Source organism: Theobroma cacao, chromosome 9 (assembly GCF_053813885.1).
Source record: "Theobroma cacao isolate CCN51 chromosome 9, ASM5381388v1, whole genome shotgun sequence".
NCBI classification, from domain to species: domain Eukaryota; kingdom Viridiplantae; phylum Streptophyta; class Magnoliopsida; order Malvales; family Malvaceae; genus Theobroma; species Theobroma cacao.
Genome location: NC_142647.1, coordinates 4099468 through 4114601, shown reverse-complemented (window position 1 = coordinate 4114601; position 15134 = coordinate 4099468). Strand labels below are relative to the sequence as shown.

General features: G+C 37.5%; 2 protein-coding genes across 3 annotated transcripts; one reads left to right on the top strand and one right to left on the bottom strand.

Annotated features, from left to right (window-relative positions):
• Positions 1–9476, top strand: ELF8 (binding protein). Its single transcript, XM_018127609.2, has 24 exons — positions 1–345; positions 509–575; positions 697–891; positions 1176–1276; positions 1592–1645; positions 1746–1862; positions 2006–2069; positions 2193–2407; positions 2982–3066; positions 3444–3544; positions 3650–3742; positions 4069–4137; positions 4261–4353; positions 4554–4820; positions 5379–5459; positions 5553–5711; positions 6103–6198; positions 6522–6623; positions 6704–6811; positions 6907–7131; positions 7373–7639; positions 7762–7833; positions 8363–8680; positions 9141–9476. Exons 1-24 carry the CDS (start codon positions 205–207, stop codon positions 9333–9335), a joined length of 3285 nt encoding a protein of 1094 aa, XP_017983098.2. The 5' UTR covers positions 1–204; the 3' UTR covers positions 9336–9476.
• A 1843-nt stretch (positions 9477–11319) lies between these two features.
• Positions 11320–13483, bottom strand: GRF6 (growth-regulating factor 6). Of its 2 annotated transcripts, none has more exons than XM_007012605.3 (4): positions 13043–13483; positions 12462–12924; positions 11849–12330; positions 11320–11712 (listed from the first exon to the last, which is right to left on the bottom strand). In XM_007012605.3, the coding sequence occupies exons 1-4, from the start codon at positions 13227–13229 to the stop codon at positions 11705–11707; spliced, it is 1140 nt and encodes a 379-aa protein (XP_007012667.3). In that variant the 5' UTR covers positions 13230–13483; the 3' UTR covers positions 11320–11704. The 2 variants fall into 2 exon arrangements, with proteins under 2 accessions (XP_007012667.3, XP_007012669.3); XM_007012607.3 differs by having other exon boundaries at positions 11849–12324.
• Positions 13484–15134: the final 1651 nt, after the last annotated feature.

Sequence of the window (15134 nt, the reverse complement as noted above, 5' to 3'; positions counted from 1 at the left end):
TACGCCCGAAGAAGAATCACTCGACACGGGTTCCCGCATTCACTCCAGTTGGCTCACAATATTTCCTTCTCTCTCCCGTTTTTTTGTTTTTTTTAAAGAAACCAGAAAAGGAGAGAGAGCAAAACAGAGATAGAGGTAGAGCTAGCTAGGGTTTATCTCGCATAAAATCTTTTCGAAAAATCTCTAGTTGAAATCTGGAGATCAATGGCGTGCGTTTATATACCGGTTCAGAACTCAGAAGAGGAAGTGCGGGTGGCTTTGGATCAGCTTCCACGAGACGCTTCTGATATTCTTGACATCCTCAAAGCTGAACAAGCTCCTCTTGATCTTTGGCTCATCATCGCGGTTCGTTCTTTTCTTTTTCTTTATTTCGTCTCTTTCCGGAACGTGGTTTTAAATGCTTGCCAAAATTGGTCTAAATTTGAAAAATGAGCTCTTTTTTAAACTTGTCTTTATTTTTTTCTTTAAATTTGCTTTTCATTTATTATTGTTTTTCTTAATCGTGTAGAGGGAGTACTTTAAACAAGGGAAGATTGAACAATTTCGACAAATTCTCGAAGAAGGATCCAGTCCTGGTATGCAAGCGCTTTCTTTTTCATGCACTTTTCTTACTTCTAGTATTATGTTACTGATTTTGTTGAATTTGTGATAAATTCATTATCCGCATGATCTGATTGTTGTTTTTCCGTTTTGCAGAAATAGACGAATATTATGCTGATGTTAGATACGAGAGGATTGCTATCCTTAATGCTTTAGGGGCTTACTACAGCTACCTTGGAAAAATTGAAACAAAACAAAGAGAAAAAGAGGAACATTTTATTCTGGCTACTCAATATTACAATAAAGCGTCAAGAATTGATATGCATGAGCCTTCGACTTGGGTTGGCAAAGGTGAAAATTGTCTTATGCTATCGCATATCTCATTGAAGTTTCAATTACATTGTAGACAAGGGGTAGGGTGATCAATCTTGAACTGAGTTTAAATATAACTTATATTTTTGCTACTTGTCATATTGACACCAGCTTATACTTGATGTCTAGTCTAGTTCATTTCTGAACTTCTAGTGTTATCATTCTTGTTACTGCCTACTAGGGTCATGTACTGTTTCATATTATTAGGGCAACTGATGTTGTTTGAAAAGCCTTTAACTTCAGCACATGTCTACTGCTTACAGGTCAGCTTCTCCTGGCAAAAGGTGAAGTAGAACAGGCGTTTGCTGCGTTTAAAATTGTTTTGGAAGGAGATCGTGATAATGTTCCTGCTCTTCTTGGTCAGGTGTATTGAATTATTCATTTGTTCTCAATGTAATATGCTAGCAGTTAGATTTGTTGATTGTATTGAAGATTTTGCAAAATATTCAGACTAATTGCCTACTCTGAGTTGCTAATTTTATGATGGTGCTTCCGTAGCGACCATAGTCATCAAATCTTTAAAGAATTGATAAACAGTGCACACATAAATTTAAAGAAATTTGTGTCTTCTATAAAGGAGTGAAGTTCTGCCTGGAATGGCCTAGGGATCCCAATTTGGGGCATGGTTTAATTTGTTAGCATGCTTCTACTGTAAATAACTTGTTGTGTATATCTTTAGGCATGTGTTGAGTTCAACCGCAGTCGTTATTCTGATTCATTGGAGTTATACAAGGTTTGTTACCTTAATCTTATTCAGCATTTATGCTTCTTTAGCTTTAGGATTTAAGATCATGAAAAGCATGTTAACTCTCATAAAACATAAATTTTGCAAGAGGGCCTTGCAAGTATTTCCTAATTGTCCTGGGGCCGTCAGACTCGGTATTGGTCTCTGTCGATATAAATTGGGTCAATTTGAAAAAGCTAGACTGGCATTTCAGCGGGTTTTACAGGTAAGTTGGTTCAATTGTTTACATTTTTTTTTAAAATGAAAGTTTTGCAGTTGTTTATGTTTCTAATTACAGTTAAATACTACATATGCCATATGTTCACTGCTGATGCTGTTCTCTTTGTGTTAAAAAATTAATGTTTGTAGTTAGACTCAGAAAATGTTGAAGCTCTTGTTGCACTTGCAATTATGGACTTGCAAGCAAATGAAGGTAGATTGGGAGATATGATTATTCCACTTATAATCAATGTTCTATTTCTTTTGGTTATTGTCTGGTTGTCCATTCTATTCTCTAATTTTAGTGTAGTGATGATGATTTATTATGTCTCCACAGCTTCTGGGATTCAAAAAGGAATGGACAAAATGCGTAGGGCTTTTGAGATATATCCCTATTGTGCAATGGCACTAAACTATCTAGCAAATCACTTTTTCTTCACTGGCCAACACTTTTTAGTGGAGCAACTGACTGAAACAGCTCTTGCTGTCACCAATCATGGACCAACAAAGTCACATTCTTATTATAATCTAGCACGCTCTTACCATAGCAAGGTTCAAATGCTATCCCTTTGCTTCACTATTTCTAATAGACTGCTTTTTAATGTTTGTACTTTGGGCTGAAAGATGTGGAAAGTTGAGGATATTATCTCTTGTTCTTTGTTCATAGCAAACAGAGAATGCATTAGCAAAAATCTCATTTCCCCTTTTGACCTGATTTTGTCTTAAAAGGAAATAGGTGGGATATATGCTGAAAAAAGCCAGCTATCTAAGTGACCTCGTTTATTTATATTTTTTACTCATCTCTTACCATCCATAGTTACTGTTATATCAGTGATTATTTGGCAGTTCAGTGTGATAATAAGGTTGCTTCTTCCTTTATCTACTATTGAAGTTCTGGTAGACAGATAATTTGCCAACATAACCTGAAGTAACTATAATGTTGTTTACATTTGGCTACCTATTGTTCTCAGAATCTTACATAGGTCAATGTAAATGTTAATGATGTCTTATGTCTGCAACTTAAAACTTAGATTTCAGGTGGCTGAATTGGTCATGCTTATCAAATTGTGATGATTTTGATTCTTATTATTACTGATGGGAGCAATGTTATTTCTTCTTAGTGTAGGGGGATTATGAAAAAGCTGGGTTCTATTACATGGCATCTATCAAGGAAATCAATAAGCCCCATGAATTTGTATTTCCGTACTATGGTAAGAAACACATTTAATATACTGTCGAGTTCAACTGTTCAGCTGAATTTTATGCAGTACGCCACTGGGTTGTTTAATTTGTTAATACTATGAGCTCAATTATCACATGGGTTTGAATTAACAAATAAAGTAATACCTCTTTGTCCCATTCATGTTGTCAGTTTGAATGAGACAATTTTAAAGTGTGGAAGTGACAACATCAGTGTGATGGAGGGTGTACTTTCTAACATTTAATGACAAGTGATACTGGATGATCAGGAGGAAAATCATTAGATGAATTTTTCAAGCTTGATGACTATAACAATGTTATCCATGGACTGTCATTTGTCTCTCATAAGCACTAAATGCTGTCAGTCAATTTGATTGTCTTGCAACAGGTTTGGGACAAGTGAAACTAAAGTCAGGAGATTTTAGGAGTGCACTTTCAAACTTTGAAAAAGTTTTAGAGGTTTACCCTGATAACTGTGAGACATTGAAGGTGAGTAAAAATGGCATTATTGTTGGTTTTTAACTCATTAGAGCTTTGTTGTTTGAGCTTTTTCCTTTTAGATTTTATTGAATTTTTATTCATTGTTTCGGATAGGCTCTTGGGCACATATATGTTCAGCTTGGTCAGGTTGAAAAGGCCCAAGAATTTATGAGAAAGGCCATAAAAATTGACCCCCGTGATGCACAGGTAATTTATATTCTTGTTTAAATATTTTAAGAAAGTTACAATTTATATATGATTTTCTTTGAGAAGAGAAAGTTGCAATATATGTTTCAGAATTGATGTTTGCTATTGTATTCAAATGATTTAACATAATATTTTCTTGAATGATTGACCTGAATGTTCAGGGATAGGCTGGTGGATATTAGGGTTTGCCATTTCCACCTTTTATTTTCTCAGCGTTGTACGTTAAGGCAGTTTCATGATTACAAGATTGCATGTGTTTTAGTTAAACTGACGATATTAGGTAATATTTGGTATTACAGTTTCTAATAGATCTAACTTTTACACAGGCATTTCTTGATCTTGGTGAGTTGTTAATTTCATCTGACACAGGAGCTGCTCTTGATGCCTTCAAAACAGTAGGGCTTCCTTCTCATGAATTGTTACCTAATTTTTTACATTCCTCCTGCTGGATTAAAATTGTTCAATTTTAACTTATGTATCTACTATTGATTTTTTAATAACTAAAACCTTTTGTAAAGGCACGTTCTCTAATGGAAAAGGGAGGTCAAGCTGTGCCAATAGAAGTGCTCAACAATATTGGCGTTCTACATTTTGAAAGGGAAGAGTTTGAGGTTTGTGAACATTTCTCAGGGCAAATTTAATGCTATTCAATTTTATTATGTAAATATTTTACATTGCTATTTAATTTTCTTGCTTATCATTGTCTTGGAAATTAGATTATTGCTACTCGGAGCACTTGACATTTTCACAATTTTTAGCCTGCCTACCTTGGGAATTTACTTATAGAAGTTGATGTTCTTGTATTTTACAGCTAGCCTTGGAAAGTCTCAACAAGGCTCTGGGAGATGGTATATGGCTTATATTAACTGGGAATAAGCCAAAATCCTATGTTATTGAAGCCAGTGCATCTATCCTTGACTACAAGGATATGCAGTTATTTCATCGACTGGAAGAAGATGGTCTTCCTGTAGAACTACCCTGGAATAAAGTAACAGTTGTATTTAACCTGGCCAGATTACATGAGCAGTTACATAACACTGGAACTGCAAACATATTGTATCACCTGATATTGTTCAAGGTATGATCTGCAAATTTGCATTCCTTTTTAACTTGTATTTTCTACTTAATTCCTTACCACAACAGAGGATAAGGGCAGTCTATCTGGTAAGCTGGACTTGCAAACAAGTTGTTGGAGACAACTATTTATCTGACTAGTTGATTGTAAGGGACCCATTGTATAGTTGGCTGAAAGACCAACCTGATTTGCTGCTGTTCAGATTTTCCACTGTTTCTGGCATGACTTAAAACCATTTGTATTCTGTTGCTCATGTTTTTTAGATCTCCCCCCTCAATTTCAGGCTATCTGTATCTTTTTCTGTGTGCGTTTGCTAACTCAAACTGTCTCCCATTTAGTAAATAGGCCTGTTATCTTTTTTCTTTTGTATATCTTGAAATCTGATATAGCATTTTCGCTTTATCGATTCCTTAAAATACATCATGGTTGACTGATGGCAAATGCCATAATTTTGGCTACAGACATGGCCATAATATCCTCTCTTTTTTTTCTCCTTTTCCTTTCTCTATTGGTTTGTATGCACTCTCTATTTTGTTTAACAAGTTTGTTACTTTTTTACAGTATCCAGACTACGTTGATGCTTATCTGAGGCTTGCTGCCATAGCAAAAGCCCGAAGTAATCTTCAATTAAGCATTGAACTGGTTGTTATTAAACCTTTAACATCCCAGCTGCTATTTCTTATTTTATTATATACATGTTTGTCTGATAATGATTCCCCCCCTTTGTAAGTATAGGTTAATGAGGCACTGAAGGTGAATGACAAATGCCCCAATGCGTTATCTATGCTTGGTGACTTGGAGCTTAAAAATGATGACTGGGTTAAGGCAAAGGAAACATTTCGTTCCGCAAGTGATGCAACTGATGGGAAAGATTCCTATGCTATTCTTTCTCTGGTGTGTACAGTATTCATTTTACTTTTCCTTTTAAGAAAGCATTTCCTCTTCTCTTAACTTGCCATTATTTTTCTCAAGTTTCAACAATGGCATGGTGTTATTCTCTAATAACTACTGACAATGCCTTTCCAGAAGGTTTAAAATCTCTTTTTTATTTGTATTGCTCATAGTTTGGGGTCTTCCCTATATTGTATTTCTTGTAGCAGGTGATTTCCCTTTCTTTGAATGAATGAATTCAACTTCAATTATCCAAAAAAAAATCACTTGTGTGCATCTCATTGTCATTATGGATAGGCTTTTTGTTGTTTTTGTTTCTGTTTGCTTTTTCACTGTCATCATTGTTACCGAAACAACATTTCAATCTGATATATCCTTATTTGACGTTTTGTAGGGGAACTGGAACTACTTTGCGGCAATTCGCAATGAGAAAAGAGCTCCTAAGTTGGAAGCTACCCATTTGGAAAAAGCCAAGGAACTCTATACAAGAGTATGATTTCTTCTATTTTTTTTCCTCACCCTTAAGGGCCATTTTTGCAGTATCTTTTATTAGCAGATTATTCTACTTAGGTTTCTGATGTCCTTAAATTTCTAAAGAAATTTTGTTGCATGTCTTGCATTTATTCCAATTATTGTTTCCAGAATATATTTGTTAGTCAGCGTAATTGGAATATTTTTAGTTTATCTGCATTTAATTGCAGCAGAATAAGTATTAACAATTATCTATGGTATTAAAGGAGAAGACGCTAACTATGAGTGCACTATAAAGTATCGCATGTAAGTATACAGCTCATTTATCCATATACATGACAGGTCCTTGTTCAGCATACAGCTAATTTATATGCTGCTAATGGTGCTGGAGTGGTTTTGGCTGAAAAAGGTCACTTTGATGTTTCAAAAGATATTTTTACTCAGGTTTGAGCTTATAATTTGTTTCATCTTTATTACATGTAACATAAAACTTAAAGTTTGTGATCCAGTTATAGTTACTGTAGGTTCAAGAAGCTGCAAGTGGGAGTGTTTTTGTCCAAATGCCTGATGTGTGGATAAATTTGGCTCATGTTTTCTTTGCTCAAGGAAATTTTGCTTTGGCTGTAAAAATGGTGAGTTATTGATTTAATATGCTTTCTTTTTTTCTTTTTTCCATTTAATTAGATCTTGAGCTTGATTGCTATTGATGATACTTGTCATCTTGCAGTATCAAAATTGCTTGCGGAAGTTCTATTACAATACAGACTCTCAAATTCTTCTCTACCTTGCTCGGACTCATTATGAAGCTGAACAATGGCAAGAGTGCAAGAAAACTCTGTTGAGAGCCATCCACTTAGCTCCGTCAAATTACACACTAAGGTTTGATGCAGGAGTAGCAATGCAGAAGTTCTCGACATCAACATTACAGAAGGAAAAGCGAACTGCAGATGAGGTTGTTTCATTACAGTAATATCAGTTTTCCTCTTCATTCTTTCTCCGTTTGGCTTCCTTTTATCCAAAACTTGAAATGAGGCTCGTCTCTGATGCATTTCATTCATGAGTGGAGATCTGTTGGAATGTTCAGTGAAAATGACTACTGTTTGAGAATGATAATGTTGTTTAGAACTGGATGCAGTGGATGAAAAGAGATTGATATGCCCTCTAATTATCTTCCTTTTTTCACCATGTTATAGGTACGTTCAACAGTTGCAGAGCTAGAGAATGCTGTTCGTATATTTAGTCAATTGTCTGCTGCATCCAACCTTCATCTTCATGGATTTGATGAGAAGAAGATTAACACTCATGTTGAGTACTGCAAACACTTGCTTGTAGCAGCAAAAGTTCACCGAGAAGCAGCTGAGCGTGAAGAGCAGCAGAACAGGCAGAAACAAGAAGCAGCTCGTCAACTTGCATTGGCTGAGGAAGCCCGCCGTAAGGCTGAAGAGCAAAGAAAATACCTGGTCTGCATTTTGTAAACTTGCTTTCTTCTTTTTTACAACTATGATTATTGTGATGGGAATGTTGTTATTCTGATTGAAGATGGCTAGCTTATGTTTGCCTAATTCCTTTTGTGCCAAAATAGTTGGAGAGAAGAAAACAAGAAGATGAGCAGAAAAGACTCCAGCAGGCAGAGGAACATTTTAAGCGTGTACAGGCAAGATTTTGAACTATGTTATATGTAATCAAAGCTGCTGACTTTAGTGCTATAGATTAGCCAATATCATTTTATTTCTTTCAAAAGTTAGTCACAAGGTAAAAATAATAATAAAGAATTAAAAATGGAGTTGATCAACTTTCAGAACTTATTCCTTGCTTCTCTCCCTTTTTTTGTTACTGATTGGTCGGATATTGCAGTAAAGGTTCATTGCAATCTATTTTCTGTTGGTCAGAAATAAAGAATTTCTTGTTAGAAGTTTTGTTTTTTCCCGCTGTGGAGGCACTAAAAAACTTGACCATTACCTTGTTATGTGTGGACATCTAATTACTTATTTGTCTGCCTCAGGGATGTATAGTCCTGTAATAGATTTCTTGTGTCTCTATGGGATATTTTACCTACCTGACAATCCAGGCATTAACACCATTTAGGGTTCATTTATATTTGTTTTCAAAGAGCACTATTTAGTTATGTAAGATTTGGGCTTTATGACATTGCATATGATTTGTTTGTCTTCTGCCATCTCCAGGAGCAATGGAAGAGTAGCACCCCTGCATCCAAGCGAAGGGAAAGGTCTGAAGTTGATGATGAAGATGGTGGGCATAGTGAGAAGAGAAGAAAAGGTGGAAAGAGGAGAAAGAAGGACAAGAATAAATCACGTTATGAGAGGGATGATGAGGAACCTTACATGATGGATGATCGGGAAGAATTGGGAGATGAAGATGCCAACATGAATTATGAGGAATCCACAACACAGATGAATGATCAGGATGATGACAATGGAGAAAATGCTCAGGATCTTCTTGCTGCTGCTGGATTAGAAGATTCTGATGTGGAGGATGAGGCGGTAATGTTTTTACTATCATTTCTTTTATTGGCAGCTGACATATTTTAAATCTAATTACATTTTGTTAGTGCCGGTTACTGGTCGTTGAGTATGAGGTAGTTTCATTTTTAATTGAATTACTAGATGTGCAGTAGCATTTAAAATGTTATATGGGCAGAACCATACTGCCATGACCGTTTTTTTGGCAGGACTTACAATGACAGTAGATAAACATGCCATAGTTTTTGATGCATTGATTTAGATTCTTTAGGCGGTTAAAATCTTTTCACAAAAATGATTCTAGTAGCATGCTGTATACCTGCTGCGTTGGCGTGCTTATGCTTATTACGTGATTTGGCAAAACTTTTAATAACATACAAAGGAATAGTGCTAGATTTTTATGTGGAGGATACTGTGGAGTGATAGGGAGATTCATATTCTCTGTTGCCTGAGATGTTGCTATTTGTTTATCTTTGTGAAGGCTGCCGCACCTTCATCAGCTGCAGGACGCAGGAGGCGGGCATGGTCAGAATCTGATGATGATGAACCTTTACATAGGGGGACAGAGTCGAGTCCTGTCAGAGAGAACTCGGCTGAGCTACAGGAGAGTGATGGAGAGATTAGGGAGGATAACAGTAAGCTAAATGGAGGTGGTGGGCTTGATGAGGAGGATTGAGGTGGAGCAAACGGGAAGTAGTTCATTTGTTTTGATTGTGGAGGGGATCACAATGTTGTTTGTAGATGATGCCGTTTTTTATTTAAGATCCAATCTTCATGTTGTACATTACAGTGATGTTAATAGACATCTTTCTTCAAATCTTTTAAGGTTCCTTGGAAGCCGTGGGTTCACCAATGTAAGTGAAAGAATTTCCACGTTAGTGTAATAGAGCCAAAGCCCGCACTTATATTCCATCTGCCAATATCGCGCAGCACTGTGTTATTATATTTGTTCTATAAGGTCTGGCAGTTGTACGGTGTAATTTCAGCCAAGGACGTTATGACGTTGTGGAGGCAAATGTGAAGGAGTGAATATTTTTTTGAAAGGTAGAAAGTTTTGAACCATTGCTCGATTTGTGTGGGTCATGCTAATATTCTCTATATCATTCGGATGTAGAGTTGGAAGCTATCAAAGATTAAAAGGCCTGGAGCGCGGATAAACATGAAAAACGGGAACATGCAATCCGGAATGGGCAGAAAAAAGTGTCAAATATAGGAACATTCAGACTCGGAAGGTCCATCCACGTCAAAAGTGATCTTTCAAGGGGTCCGTTTACAAACAATCGAAACGACAACGTTACGAGAGGTGTAGTTCAAAATGCGAGGAGAAGCCCTGCCAGATATTTTAGGGGTGGTGACTGACAAAAAAACAATGACAGGAAAGAGTCAGGGTCAGAGAGTCAGAGAGTCAGATGGGCTGGGGTGCGTGCGTGTATGTGTGGAGGATTAAAAGTGTACCTTAAGTTACAGAGAGAACTGCCAACTGATGAGCCTGATGGGTAAGTCCTTTCTGTAAGCACATAGATGTCTCTCTATCTCTGTTTTTAGGGCAAAGCAACCCACTTACCCACCACCAGAAGCTTCAGAGCGATGCAGGGCAGTCCTCTTTTTGCCAAAGCTTAACCTGACCCATCTGACCTCACCTGACCTCAACTGCTCCTTACTGCTTGGCTGGCCTGGCTCCTTTCTTTCTTCCTCACCCCAAATTGCCCTTCCTTTTATCTATTGACCGGCCAATTTTATGTAACTCAACATGCTGTCGCTGTATCTTTTTTCCTTTTATTTTCCACGAGAGACAGAAGCTAGAACTTGGGGAAATACCCATGACTTCAACTGCTCTAATTAGCCCGAGTCTACTTTTGGTTAACAATGGTGAACCCCCCTTCTTTTTTGTTTTAATTTCGTTTTGGTTAAAAAAAAATCACAACAAGATACTGTGGGAAACTTTCGGTGTTTATGGGTACACTGCTGTACTAATGAGAAGTGAGTACGGGCAGGCAGTACATAAAAGAAAGAGATGGAAACAAAAAAGCTTGGTGGAACACTAAAGTTGCATGTTGAGTTATGCCAAAGTAGAAGATGAACATGGTAAAAAGATGCTGCCGCGACTGCCTGAAAGGAAATGGAGGATGCTTCTTTGTATTCATATTGGAATATTATTATATGTTCCGAAAAGCCTAAATGGAATAAGAGGAATTGTTCAGCCATGGTTCTAAACCACAGCTACCAACTTAGAGTTCTATATTTTGGAAGTGAAATAGAAAAGCATAGCCCTCCCAAAGGATATAATGCATAAGAGGATATCTATCCTTGAAACCTAGGGAAAGGGAATGGAATCCTGAATTCCCAACACTTGAATGATTATTATGGACCATACAGATGATGTTTTCTCACCTCTTTTCCAATATAAGGGATGAATTTTCTTAATTTAGTAAGAAAAGAAAAAAAAAACACATTGTCTTTATTGTATAATGAAGAAGAATGAGGAAAAAGTAAAAAAGCAAGATCCATTTGAAGAACAATATTTTGTCCCAAAAACAAGGGCATAAGTGTAGAATGCAAATATGGTGATTGGAGCATTTGCCTTGGCATTATGTGTACAAAAGAGAGAGGGGTTTGGCAAAGTTGAAGTTAGGTGAAGTGAGAAGCGACAAATTAGCAAATCCTGGGAACATGGGGTCCCCAGCTATTATTATTTATTACAATAAGTAGCAGCAGGAGGTCCAGTAAGTGCTTGTGAAATTAAAAGCAACATAAAAACACCAGAACACCGCATCACCCTGTTAGCTAGCCAGCAAATCACGTTTGGACGAGCCATTCAATCTTATATTTATGAACTACTATAATTTGCACTATGAAAAGAACAGAAACCAGTAAAGATGGAAGTCATTGGATCCTTCATTAAAGACACACACCAAATTTTGCAAAAAAAAAAAAAAAAAGAGACATAAATAAAGGAAACTAAATAGTCAGAATTCACAGAAAGAAGTGATCCCCACCAAGTCAGTACATTCTTGGACCGTAATGCAGAAACCAACCACTGGATACTCAAGCATCTGCAAATAAAAAATTTAAGTATTCAGGCCAAAAGAAGAAACGAGTTAAATGTCTTCAAAGAAAGATAAACGAGTGGCTTAGGAGCAAAAGAACCAGTAATTAAGTTCAACTCTTTCTTTTTTATTTTTATAGTACCATTATGAGCTCTTGAATTGAAAATGGGAAAGTCGTGTGAAGTGGAAGGAATGGATATTGAGAGCCTGGTTGTTGAAACTGATGAGCTGTTTGATGATTTATCATCCAAATCAAGCCATGAGTCTCTATGTTTTGGTGGCCATTCATCAAAGAAACGATGGACTGTCTTTTGGGGTTCTCCCTTCTCCAATTTAATAGGCATTTCACATTTGATATCACTTCCCAATATGTAGCAATGCTCATCATCCTGCTTGTTTTGTTTTGAGGTGTGATCAGTGAGACTTTGAAGCTGCAAGTACGAGTATTCACTCTGTAAGCCAGAGCAGCTCCTCTGCTTTGAAAAAGAGGAGCTCATTGTTAGTGGTGTAAGTTGCCATGAGTCATCCACAGATGGACCTGAGAAGCTCCTCATTGTCCCAGAAGGCTCAGAGAAAAAAGCATGCTCATCCACCTCTTCTTTCAGCCCGTAAACATAACTGTTTCTTCTTCACAAAAACCACAACAAACCTAACTCATTAGCTAATAGTAGTACTAAAATTATGAAGAATTCTACAAAAAAAAGCAAAATAAAACAAGTACAGTAAAGAAATTTCAAGGTTCTTTGAAAGCGAACCTATAATCAGTGTTTGTCTGGGAGTAAGTGCCAGAGTCCAGGAGAGGGTGGGTGGTGTTTTCTTGGGGTGACAGGCCAATCCCTGGAGGTCTTGATGCATGGGGATATAAAAAGGGATGATTGACCTGGGAATGATAACCAGGGTAACGAAGTTGATGGTGGTGCTGTTGGGACTCGGAGGAGGACAAGGACATGGAAGAAAGAGAAGAAAAAGAAGAGGGGTGAGTCTTGGTGATTGATGAGATGTTTGGGGTTGCTGTTGAAGGGTTTGCTATTGTTGCAGTAGTAACTTCCACAGGCTTTCTTGAACGGTTTTTGCCTCTATGCATGTGTCTTTCACAGTACTTTGAATCTGGGTAGGCTTCTTTTGAGCATCTCCATTTCTTTCCATCTGTTCTCCTACACCTCCCTGGCTCTGGGTCTACTTTTCTCCCCAATCCCATCTGAAAACAATTCCATCCAACTGCCAAATACAACAAGAACCCATTGTTAAAACCCAAAGGAAAAAAAACGGCTAGAAAAACCAAAACGGAAGGAAGCAAAGCATTAGAAATTTTAAGCGGGTATAGTTTCGGCATTACTATGTTGGGGCTGGCGAGAGAAAAGCCTAGAAGATAGTGACGAGTCCAAGCAGCTTCTCTTGATGGTGAAGAGGAGATCAGGTGGTATGGGAATGCCTGAGACCATGTACTTGAAGATTAGAGCTTGGTGTTCAAGCTCTTGCCACTGAGATGCAGTAAAAGGAAATCTGTTTCTGCCACTCATCATTCAAGAGAGAATAAGAAAGGAGAAGAAAATGTTGAAAGCAAACTAATAAGAAAGGTGGGGAAAAAGGGCAGTTATTAGACCACACAGTTCAGTGGAAGAGTGGCAAACATGAAGAAGAGATGGAAACAGGGTTGGTTTCTCTACAAGTGTGTTTGTGGGTTGGTTTCTCTGTAAGTGTGTTTGTGGGTTGGTCATTACTTATTACTTGAGAGGCCTGCTTGCTGCTGTAGACTGTGTAGAGTAGGTATATTTATTTCAGGGACCATTTCCCTGCAGAATCTTCTGTACATGGATAAAACTAATGGTTCTGATTATAATGCTGCCACCTCTCTTTTCTCTCTCTTTTCTTCCCTGACTCCTGAGCCCTGAGGGAGAGAGCTGCTCATATTATGACTGCACCTCTCTGTTGCTTTCTGGTCCTGCAGCTAAGCTGCCTCAGTGGCAGCTCTTGTCTCTGACAGCTCTACGGAAACCCATAAACTAAAGGTGAGTGGATTAAAAAGACTGTAAAAACAAAAGAGAGAATTATTATTATTAACTACAAGAGTTGGTGTCTGGAGCGAAATGCCTGCCTTCCTGAGAAGTTTGTACGGACTTGGGCTTTTACTGCTACTAACTCTTTAACTTTTTCTGTTCCTTTACCTCAGACCCCAGTATCCCCCACTTACTATACGATCTTTTTCAATTTGGGAAATTTGGACAATGAAAGGTTAGTTCTAGGGTTCTTTTGGGGCCTAATCAGGCCAACTCTTCCAACTTTTCTCTCATGTGCCTTTATTTTTTTTGGTTTTTGTCTCAAAAATATATCTTTGTATATTTTTCCGTAGTTTGTTCTTTTTCTAATTCTCAAATCAGACGAACATGTGCTGGTTTGCCTGTCTTTTATAAAGAAGCTAAAGTCTAGAGTCTGCATAAACCAGCTTAGTTAGGTAATGTCTTAAGCATTGCCATTGATCTATACCTATTTTATTAATGGAGGGTGGAGACCGAATCCATTGGTTTCATTGCTTAACCCAAGGATAATATTCTTTAGGCAAAAACTGGCGATCATCAGCTCTGTGGCAGCATTTCATTATCATCTCCTATAACAGCTATGGTTCGTGTCCTAAAAAAGTGAAGTGGACAGAACTGTTTGAACAGTTTCCAGATGATACTTCTTCCCCCTGTAGTTTGGGACTATTGTATAGTTTTACTTTAAGGTCAGTGGAGAAATATTGAGCCTTCATCTGGGTGGAAAGGGCATTGCAGCAGTGAGATAGGGAAGAGAGTGTAGCACTCTTTATTTTGTTTGGTTGCATTTAATTCCCTGGCACTATTCTTGTATTATAAGTTTGGCAGGTGTTGTACAAAATAGTGGACTCTTTGGCCCTGTTCCCAGACGCTGTCCCTATCCTCTGGCAGGTTCAAACACATGCAAAGCACCTTTTCTCTACAAAAAAGAACCCCACTTCCCAGAACGGCCCAGCTCCCATTGCATTTCTTGAAGAAATACCCTTTTCAAACTTCCCTAAGCATAGTCCGGTAGAGCCCACTTTCATTGCTTCGCATTGCTCCCAAAAGTAGTGACTAATGAATAACGAGAGATGTTTTTTTTAATCCTTGGATCCTATGATTCAGTGAGCAAATGCAAATATATATATATATATATATATATATATTCACCTTGACTGATGTTCCTGGAAGAAACATTGGCCATTAGTGTTTTTACCTTCAGGGCTCCAGTTGCACAACTCAAAATGTGGGTCATGGGATTAAACTCAAACATGCTACTCCAGAAACAGTTTGACAGCTTACAAATATTTATGGTCATTCCTGTCTTTAAAAATCCAGCAAGTTTATGACCCCTTGCATGTATATGCCACTTTGCCAACAGTTTGCTTGTTTTCTCATTCATTACCCTCTGCT